The 10,077-nt window shown below is 42.6% G+C and overlaps 1 protein-coding gene across 1 annotated transcript; it reads right to left on the reverse strand.

Moving 5' to 3' along the window:
* Positions 1 to 1,055: 1,055 nt before the first annotated feature.
* On the reverse strand, positions 1,056 to 7,568 carry cnga2b (cyclic nucleotide gated channel subunit alpha 2b). Its single transcript, XM_085363562.1, has 6 exons — positions 7,468 to 7,568; positions 7,242 to 7,352; positions 6,602 to 6,778; positions 6,009 to 6,116; positions 5,789 to 5,895; positions 1,056 to 2,509 (listed from the first exon to the last, which is right to left on the reverse strand). Exons 1-6 carry the CDS (start codon positions 7,566 to 7,568, stop codon positions 1,056 to 1,058), a joined length of 2,058 nt encoding a protein of 685 aa, XP_085219688.1.
* Between the last annotated feature and the right edge of the window lie 2,509 nt (positions 7,569 to 10,077).

Here is a 10,077-nt window from a genome sequence, read left to right on the forward strand (position 1 = left end):
TGTGTATGTATGGGTTAGTAACCACTTATAATGGCTATTCAGTGGTTTTATACAACACTGATTTGGAATAACGGCACCAAAAGTTTCCCAGTAGAAGACGTTATTGTTACAGTTTCAATTCAATTCAGTTTTATTTATATAGCGCCAGATCAAAACAGTAGTTGCCTCAAGGTGCTTTATAATGGAAGGTAAGGCCTTACAAGAATACAGAGAAAACCTGAACAATGAGACGACCCCCTGTGAGAAAACACTTTGGCGACAGTTGGAAGAAAAACTCCCTATTAACAGGAAGAAGCCTCTGGCAGAACCAGGCTCAGGCCATCTGCCACAACCTGTTGGGGTTGAGGGGAGGGAGACAGGTCGCTGTGGAGGAGAACCAGAGATTAATAATAACTCAGTTGAGCAGTTATTCACTTAGCCCATTTTAAGTCACTTTGCTTAAAATGCAAGAAATAGGATCGTTCCATAGATGTCCCTCAAGAGCCCAAGTAAGTCTAACCTGCAAAATAAGGACACGCACAAAAAGATCCCTGTGCAGTTGAACACCGCAAACCATTTCTCTGTGGACCCCTTCCCCTCAAGGAGTGGTAAGAGACGATGTGTGCACACCCAGAGCGCAATATACAGGACATGGAGAGAACTGAGTCTCCTGCTGATGCAAGCAAAAACAAGATGTTTACAGGTGAACTAGAAACTGTAAACTGGAGCAGGTCTCAGGTGTTTAGTGTAGAATCACTCCCTTTATTTTGGTAGCATTTAAATACATCTTTAATTTACAGTTTAAAATATATTCTCATGTATTCCATCTTTTGTTTTGGTTTGATTCAGGAAGTAACTTTAAAACTTTATCTCAGTGTCACTGGTTTATGAACTCAAAGAATGCATGGTCATAGCAGTGTTGTAAATTTTCTTCTTATGTTTATTAACATGCAAACTTCTCTTTGCAATTGCTAAACTGATAAAACCTTCACATAATACAAGTAAAAGCAGAGAAAATGCATCGTATGGGTTTCTTATAGTCTTAAAGAGTCATTCCTATTCCGTTAGGTATTGATCTAAAGTCTTATTGGTGATCCATCTGTATGGGCAACAAACCCAGAGTCATTTTCAGTGACTGTCCCTGCACCTTCATCCATGTCATTCACATTTGCCTCTGCACAGCAGTCTGTTTGATTGAGGAAATGCTCCAGCAGAGTGACACGCTGCTTTAGCCTTTGCTGAGTGTGTGTGTATTCACTGAGTAGCCGGGCAAACCGAGTCTGAAGGGTGTCCAAAGAGGACTCCAACCGTTCCACCTTCTCCTCTGTGTCCTCTTTCTGTAGCCCGCCACTCTGAGCATTCTCATCCAGAAGACCCTCTTTCATCAGAATCTCCCGGCCCCTTTCCTCTAGCACGGTCTTAGCATCTGGATACTCAGTCACTGCCTCCATCAGGTCGTCCTTAGAGAGGCAGAAGAGGTCAGAGTAACCTAAGCTGCGGATGTTGGCTGTCCGACGATTTCCCATTTTACTACCTTTGATATTCAAAATGCTGATTTCACCGAAGCAGCTACCAGTGGTGAGGAGAGCGTACTGTGTGACCCCATCATCAGCCACCACAGCCAGCTTCCCTTCTTTAATGATATACATCTCCTTACCAATGTCGCCCTTTCTGCAGATGTAGTCGCCTGGACTGAAGACCTGAGGGCGTAGTTTAAGCACAAGCTCCACCAGCAGTCCTGCCTCACAGTCTTGAAAAATCCGTACTTTCTTCAGGGTCTCCAGGTGGACATTAATAGCAATCTCAGCCCGCAGCTTGTTTGGCAAATTCTTTAGCACTTCCTGCTCATCTACTGCTTTCTTGTTGGTCCAGAGGTAGTCAAACCATTTGATGACACGTGTCTCCAGTTCTCTGCTGACTTTGCGGAAGTGCATGTAGTGTTTGATGGCATCAATACGAGCTTGAAATTCGGCACGGGTGGCATTCATGTTGGCAATCATAGAGCCAACATTTCCCACAATTGTAGCAAAGATTAATACCCCAACAAGAAAGTCAAAGACCACAAACACGTACTCTTCATCTCGCACAGGGGGAGGCATCTCTCCAATGGTGGTAAGGGTAAGAGTCGACCAGTAGAGACAGTAGACATAACTCTGAGTCAAGGTGGAATACCCGGGGTTAGAGATGTTTGGGAACACCCACGTATCTGAGCCAAATCCCAAAGACTTAGATATAGCATAGAAGATGCAGGCATTCCAGTGAATGATGACCAGGATGTAAAGAACCAAATTGCAGATGCGAAAGATGTTGGGGTAGTTGGTGCGTGTCTCTGTGCGGTCAAAGAATTCAAACATGCGTGGGAAGCGCAGCAGACGGTTAAACCTGAGCTGTGGTGTATGGATGCCTGTGGAGATGTACCCCAGGTCAGTGGGCAGGATGGACAGCAAGTCAAGCTTAAACTGTAATGTACGGATGTAGCTGTCTCTTAGCTTGGCGTGGTCCTTCACCAGCAAACCTTGCTCCAGGAACCCTGAGAAAAATAAATAAAACTCATGTTTAGCTTGGTGGTGGCTGAAAAAAAGTAGAGGGCGGCTCAAATCAAGTTTTTATTTAACAGTTAAACTGGTAGGTTAGATCCTCTCAGCTTTAATTTTAGAGTCTTTAAGCACATTGTTCGGTTTTTTTGAGCTGCATAATTTGATAAATCCAAGTGGCAATCTCTGGGTCTGAAGCTAATGCCTAAAGGCCCTTTCACATAGGAAGTGGCATGGGTTGTGCTACATTGTGCTCTCAGACACATTCTTTACTACACTGCACCAAAACAGTTTCTTACTGTATCAGGCAAACCCCAGCACAACTGGAAGCACCCAGGGAATACTGTACGTGCCACATACTTTGTAGTGTAGTGTGACATACATTCTCGTGATCATACCAGTGCAGCTCATGCTGCTTCCTATGTGAAAGGGCTTTAATTGCCTCAAACGGCATTTTCCTCCAAAGGCCACAGGAGGCTAGCTCTAAAAATATTCATATCACTGAAGTAATGATATGGCTTTCTGCACAGTTAAAAATAATTAAAGCCCATTCAAGATGCTCTGATATTGTTTTTTTCCCCCCCTCTTCACTAATAAAATGATATCAGTGCACAGGACAGAGTCTATTGATGCACCTTGCTAACCAAGCTAGCATTAGCTATAAATTAGCATGCAACATTCTTCCTCTACATGTGCTCCATGTAAAGTACCAAGAAGCAGATAAAGCTAGTGACTAGGTTAACTCTTTCTCTCTTGGACCATGACCAGGGGTAACCGTTATTGTTTTTTTATGAACTCAGTTGGCTTCTGCCACATTTCAGGCCTGCTTCCACATCAGAAGTTAGAGAATGATCTCTGCTTACAGCTAACTAGGGCTACCATTGGAAACACCTGGGACCTCTATGTTTGCTAGACTTGTTTGACTTAGGTGTCAAAACTCATTAAGTGAAGCATTTAGCACGCTTCAAGCGCTGGTGGACAACATGTCATGCAAAAAAGTGATTGCCTGTATTTAAACTGCTGTAAATAATTTGTTGGCCTATAATATGTGAAATATGTGTCAAATGCATGCCTCATATCAAGCCATCTAGAGCAAACATTAATCAGCATTCCTGTTACAAGTTAGACGCCACACTCGCTTTTTGGCAAAATTACTTTATATATCCAGTTAAAAAAACTTGTTGACATTAAAAATGTCTTTTTTTAAGGTGATCTGCCCAAGAGGGCAGCAGACATTACAACAAGTATATCAGTAATTTTGTAAACTAGACTGCTTATAATGTAGGTACAATAAACCAGAGTCATAAAGATACTTGAAAGACGGGTACTTTTTACATTTTATAACCTCTTTCTAAATCTTGTTCATTAAAGTCTATTTACCAATATAGGTGTAGACTTTACATATAAAAAAACAAAAACACCTGTAAACACTGTAAATCACTTTTTGACAGACAATCAGTTTTTGGCACTAAAATAATGGAATTTAACAGTACATGGTGCTGTGTGTGTGCTGGAGACACACACACATTTTCACACACATTAATGGTTTTATTTCATCATGCATCCCTGATGTGTTCACAAGCCAATTTTAGCATAGGGTCATCTACATGGTGATATTGTTATTTAGTGGATGTTGTAACTAAAATGTAAAGTTAGTTTGCATTTGATGTGTAAATAACAGGTCCACAACAGGTCCACTGATGATGCCATAGCCCTGACACTACACACTGCCCTGTCACACCTGGAGAAGAGAGACACGTATGTGAGGATGCTGTTTGTAGATTACAGCTCAGCATTCAATACCATCGTTCCCTCGAAGCTGGACAGGAAACTGCAGGATCTAGGACTGAGTAGCTCCCTCTGCAGCTGGATCCTTAGCTTCCTGTCTGACAGACGCCAAGTGGTCAGACTGGGCAGCATCACCTCATCACACTGAACACTGGTGCTCCACAGGGGTGTGTACTGAGCCCTCTCCTGTACTCACTCTACACCTACGACTGCACAGCCACTAACAACTCCAACATCATTGTGAAGTTTGCGGACGACACTACAGTGGTGGGTCTTATCACCAATGGTGATGAGACGGCTTACAGGGAGGAGGTCAGCACCCTGACCCACTGGTGTCAAGACAACCATCTCACCCTCAACGTCGCAAAGACAAAGGAGTTGATAGTGGACTTCCGGAGGTGCAAAGAAGTACACACCCCCATCACCATCAACGGCGCTGCTGTGGAGAGAGTGAGCAGCTTCCGGTTCCTTGGTGTACATCTGGCTGAGGATCTTACATGGTCAGTACACACAAACAAAACAGTGAAGAAGGCGCAGCAGCGCCTCTTCTTTCTCAGGAGACTGAAAAGATTCGGCATGAGCCCCCGCATCCTCAGGACCTTCTATCACTGTGCCATTGAGAGCATCCTCACTGGATGCATCACCACCTGGTATGGCAACAGCACCGCCTACAACTGCAAAGCTCTCCAGCAAGTAGTGCGGTGCTCTGAACGGATAATTAGAGGTGAGCTTCCCTCCCTCCAGGACATCTACAGGAAGCGGTGCCTGAGGAAAGCGGGGAGGATCATCAAGGACTCCAGTCACCCCAGCCATAAACTGTTCAGACTACTTCCATCAGGAAGGAGGCTCTGCAGCATCCGGTCCCGTACCAGCAGACTGAGAGACAGCTTTTTCCATCAGACCATCAGACTGCTGAACACTTCATAGACACCTCAGCTTCACTACTAGAACTTTAACATTATGCACTCCATACTGTACAGTAATGCCACTGTTTTGCACATGTCTCAACTCTGTATATTTTTATATATTTTATTTATTGTTTACTCTATTTAATTTGTAAAATATGTGTACACACACACACACACACACACACACACACACACGTAGAAAAATATTTAGTATACACATCCAGAAATGCATATACTATTATATATTGTACATATATTTATTAGTTTCAGATGTAGCCATTCTTGTATTTTGCTTGTTTACATTATTGTATTTTGCACAACTCTGTTGCTTGTGAAGCTCGCACACAAGAATTTCACTCACATGTGCTGTACCAATGTACCTGCACATGTGATGTGACAATAAAAGTGATTTGATTTGATTTGATTTGATTTGAAAAGGAAGCAGCGAGGTTTGAATTAGAAAGCTGAGAAAATGTAAAATGAACGCAAAACACTGACTCATTCAGCAGAGAGGAAACTATGTCATCAGAGTAATCTAAAATTTAAGAAGGCCAGAAGCTGCATTTTTAGGTGGCTTACCTGTCCGGAGTCGAACACAGGTGTCTGTTATGTATAGAGCATCAGAGAGGTAGTCCAGCACCAGCCAGCAGATGTAGTTGCTCACTTGTAGTTCGTCAAAGCATGCCCTGGAAATGCATTAAAAAAGGATTTAGTGCTCTAGTCTAAGAAGTGAACACTACACTGTACACCCTCTGGAGGCTGCAGGGCCCCACTGACGCACATACTGTAATGTTATTACCTCGCGACAACAAGGAACCAATTGTAGAGCACCGCCAAGGCAATAACAAATAACCAGCGGTAGTATACGTCATCGGAGGGAGACACCACAAACAGATCCCACTTTTTCCTGTAAGCAAAAGGAGACTGTGATTATGACACTCAGCAAAAACTGTTAGTGCACAACAACAGAGAGAAAAACAGCAATATAATGCATCACAACACAATAGCTATATAATTATTTGTTAACAGCCATATGAGACAACTACTTTTTTTGTAAATGTGACATCTTTCGGGTCATTTTAAAATATTGTGACGTTCTACTAAATGTAAAATATTTAAAGCTCAGTTGAGCTATCTTCTTTTCCTTACATAGCACCTTGCAGTAAACCTATATTTCAGCAAGGACAACATAAATTACAGCCTCAGCACTGAGCGGAATAAACACTGTCTGTAACTCTGGGTGTCTCTACAACTTAATAAGACCTTTCAAGGATTTATTTTAGCCATGAAGCAGAAGGTCCCGTCGTGATTTGTACAAGTGTAACTCTGTACTCCTTATGCATGTACATGAAGGTGTACATAGTAAAGGTTCAGGGTGGTAGCCGGGCATACCTAAAGATCCCTTTGGCATTGTTGCCATTGGCATCCAGTTGTGTGTTGCTGATGCGACTGGGGGCCGTTCTCAGCTCAGGGCCACGAAAGCGTTCCAGGAAAGAGTCTGGCCTCTCCTCCTCCTCCAAAAGACTCCTGTGTGCCCATTCCCGCAGTCTCACCACCAGGCTCACCAGTCTGACACACAAAAGGAACACAACACCGCATCTTTAGGCAGCTTTATAACTTAAAATCATGTCAAAATGCATCAGTTCAAACACAGTTAATGTGCGAAACCATCACAGAGCTGCAAATTAGAGCACATGATTTGAGACCTCACTTTGTCTTTCCTTTTCTATCTGTAGGACTGGAAAATCTTGAAAAGTCTGAATGAAAAAAGGGACTCTAAATTCCTGCAACCCATCAGAGGTCAAAGGATTTTCACTGGACAAATGTAATGAATTTTGTAGCAGTCGACGACCTTCATGAAAAAAGACAAAAAGCTCTTCTATAGCCATTTCTACAAAGCCAGACCTTTGCCACAAAAAAGTTATTTAATATGTAATAAGAGCTACACAATAATCTTTCAGCTCCTTGAATCAGTCCATTTGAAATTGCCATACCATACTGACGTGCCACAGCTGAGTCATCACAGGTTTACCTTGAGATGGCTCCGGTCCTTTGAAAAGAATTTCTTGAACTGCCTCCATGAGGGTCGAGAGCAGCGACTCTTTGCAGCTCCGAGGATGTGTCATCACAGATCGATGGGACCCTAGTAGGAAAAAGTGACAGCCCGGCTTCTTTAAGCCATTACGAGAGCCTCTGTTTTGTGTCTCTGAACGAAACCTCTGAGAAAAACATAATGAACATGAGGAAGCTCTTGTTACCTGCTGAGAATGCTCTCTGCTCTCTCGATTTCCTCCTCCAAGCTGGTCTTCACTGACAGATTGTGGGGAGACCGATCTCTCTCTGCCAGCTGGCCCGTCATCTTTAGATCTGACAGTACGGACAAACACTAATATTAAAGACCCACTTACAGCCATTTAATCCATATTGTGGAGTGTTGGACATGCTCTCCTGCTTCAGTTACACTGTGGCAGGAGAGAAAAGTGTTTATGGTGCATGTCTCAGATAATAGTCAGGGGACTGGGGCGGTGGGGGACAACTGGGACTGTGGTAGATAGTCCCTAACCTAGCCCATCATACAGCAGGTGGTTGCTGTGACGACTCATGAGAAATAAAAAGCTCAGTTTTATGGACGCAGCAGCACTTTAGATACACAGTCAAAGTTCAGTTAAAGCCCAAAAAGTCACATTAAGGCTGCTGTTCTCCCTGCAGCACAGACAGATGATGAGGTGCTTAGATGACTGTTACCATTGTGTGACTAATTGGTGGGTCATTAATGAAAACACACACACACACAAAGCCATCCTGGAGCTCTGCGGCTCAGTGAACCAGTCAGCTGCTTTCCCTCAGGAACCACATCGCTTAGGAAACCAGGCTGCTGAGAGAGCGCAAAGTGTGGCATGACATAACAGCACGATGGCTGCTGAGGCCACAAAGAGTGATAATTCACCCCTAAAGTCATCCAGCTGCCTGCCAGTCCACACTCTGTAACTTTACTAATGTGGAGATGAGACTTTTTTCCCTCTACTTTTGCAAATAATTATTAATTCCGCTTATTGAATATGTTACGCAACACAACTTTTTTCCACAGTGCTTCACAGCAAATGTAGATTACTAGCATCATAATAAAGTATATGCCAAACTGGCCTCAGCTTAAACATATCAGCCTACCTCTGGTTTCCTTGAATTAGTCCAAAAAAAAAAAGAGCTGGTCTTCACCAGCCAATCCATCCTTTGTGCCCACGCCGGATGCAAGTCCTGCTCTTGCACCATTCTCGGTTGTGAGCCTCCTCTCGAAGAGCGCTCTCCTCACATGCGTGAGCACGTGGTCCACCTCATCCTCAGATGGGCTGAGTGCCGAGGAAGCAGGTAGGGGTGGGAGATGGAGGGTGTGGAAATCTTTCAAGTAGTTGAGAGCCTTGATGTCAGCATCAGACTGAAGAGTATTCTAGGAAAACCTTGTTCCTTTTAACTTTTATTACTCAGGAGAATCGTGAGAAACAGAACAAAAGAATGCAGCCAGTTCACCTGATTTATTTGATTTTCTTTATATATGTAGTCTGCCTGATTCATATTCTCAGCATTTCTTAGTCTGACATTTTTTATATTTGCTTGACAGCTCATCAGCATTTGTAACATATCGGCTTAATGACATATCATAACCCTTGTTCGCTTGTGAGCCCTCTCATAAACACAATGATAACTTTTCTTAAGCTCATTCATGTCTGAGCAGATGGGTCATTTTAACAGTAGTCGGTTTGGCTCAAAGAGGTGTGCAGTACAAAAAAGGAAGATTAGCAGAAACAGAAACATGAATGTAGTCAAGCATATGCTGCTGCTTCTGCGCTGATTCCTACTATGAACTATCTCATTACATTGCATATAATAAATGTGAGGAATTAAGTATATTTTGCTCACAGTACCTTTGTACTAACATATGATTTTTGGGCTGTACACTTATATTTGTAGACTTACTGTGAAACTTTATCCATCCATTTATTCACTTCTGCTTATCCTTATCAGGGTCGTGGGGGGTTGGGGCCTATCCCAGCTACTATAGAGTGAGAGGTGGGGAGCCAGGATGTACCTTAGATATAAGGTAAAACACGAACTTAGCCTCTTTTCTTTATGATCTAGGATGGGAACATTAGGATCTGTGGGATATTTATGATTATTGACAGTTTGATCCTGAGAGTTTGACTTGAAATATTTTGCTTAATCTTCTCTAGTTGACAAAAAGTATCAAGAGCAGCGATGTTTAGGAGTCTAAACTTTCACCACAGCCACCACTCTCCACTGCAAATGGAGCTTGAAAACCCAGGCGATGGGGACCACACGAGACTTCTTCATAATCATGCAGCTTTCCGACAGAGCCTGGCAGTTTCCGCTTTAATCAGATCCTCAAAAACTTAGTGGGAGTGAAGCCCAGAGGACTTTCCATCTGAATAAGATTCAGCCCAGTGAACAGTAAACTTCAATCTGCCATTACTATCTCTGTTGGGCAACGAGATTGTTGATGGACTGTGAAGAGATGAGTAAAAGCAGAAACTGTAAGTGCTTTGTTTTTTTCTTTTACAGAGGTTTTTTTTAAAAAAAAAAACAAATAAAAAAACAGGTGGGGGATTTTATGGTGAAAAAGAGGAAGAACATAAAGCATAAAGGTAGTAACATTAACAGAAGCTCAGATAAGAGGAAGGAGAAGCAGTAAAAAAACAACAACAGGTATCTGATGTAAGAGGCGCTTGGAAACAAAGAACTTCCTCCTGAGTACATTTTGGGATCAATCATTCACAAAACAAAAGATCTAATACACTGAAAGTACTCGGAGAATGCTTAAAAAAGTCATGTTTAACATCAGTTTAAACATATTA

Source organism: Diplotaxodon limnothrissa, linkage group LG10, assembly GCF_057381915.1.
Source record: "Diplotaxodon limnothrissa isolate DT_005_m linkage group LG10, D_limnothrissa_male_GT1.1, whole genome shotgun sequence".
NCBI lineage: Eukaryota > Metazoa > Chordata > Actinopteri > Cichliformes > Cichlidae > Diplotaxodon > Diplotaxodon limnothrissa.

Bases quoted from the DNA above. Each gene is read 5' to 3' on its own strand.
- cnga2b (XM_085363562.1), bottom strand. From the start codon at position 7,568: ATGACGGGCCAGCTGGCAGAGAGAGATCGGTCTCCCCACAATCTGTCA. The intron at 6,117-6,601 runs GTATGCCCGGCT...TTTTGCTTACAG, and splicing joins AATGCCAAAGGGATCTTTAG to GAAAAAGTGGGATCTGTTTG. The intron at 5,896-6,008 runs GTAATAACATTA...ATGCATTTCCAG, and splicing joins TGGTTCCTTGTTGTCGCGAG to GGCATGCTTTGACGAACTAC.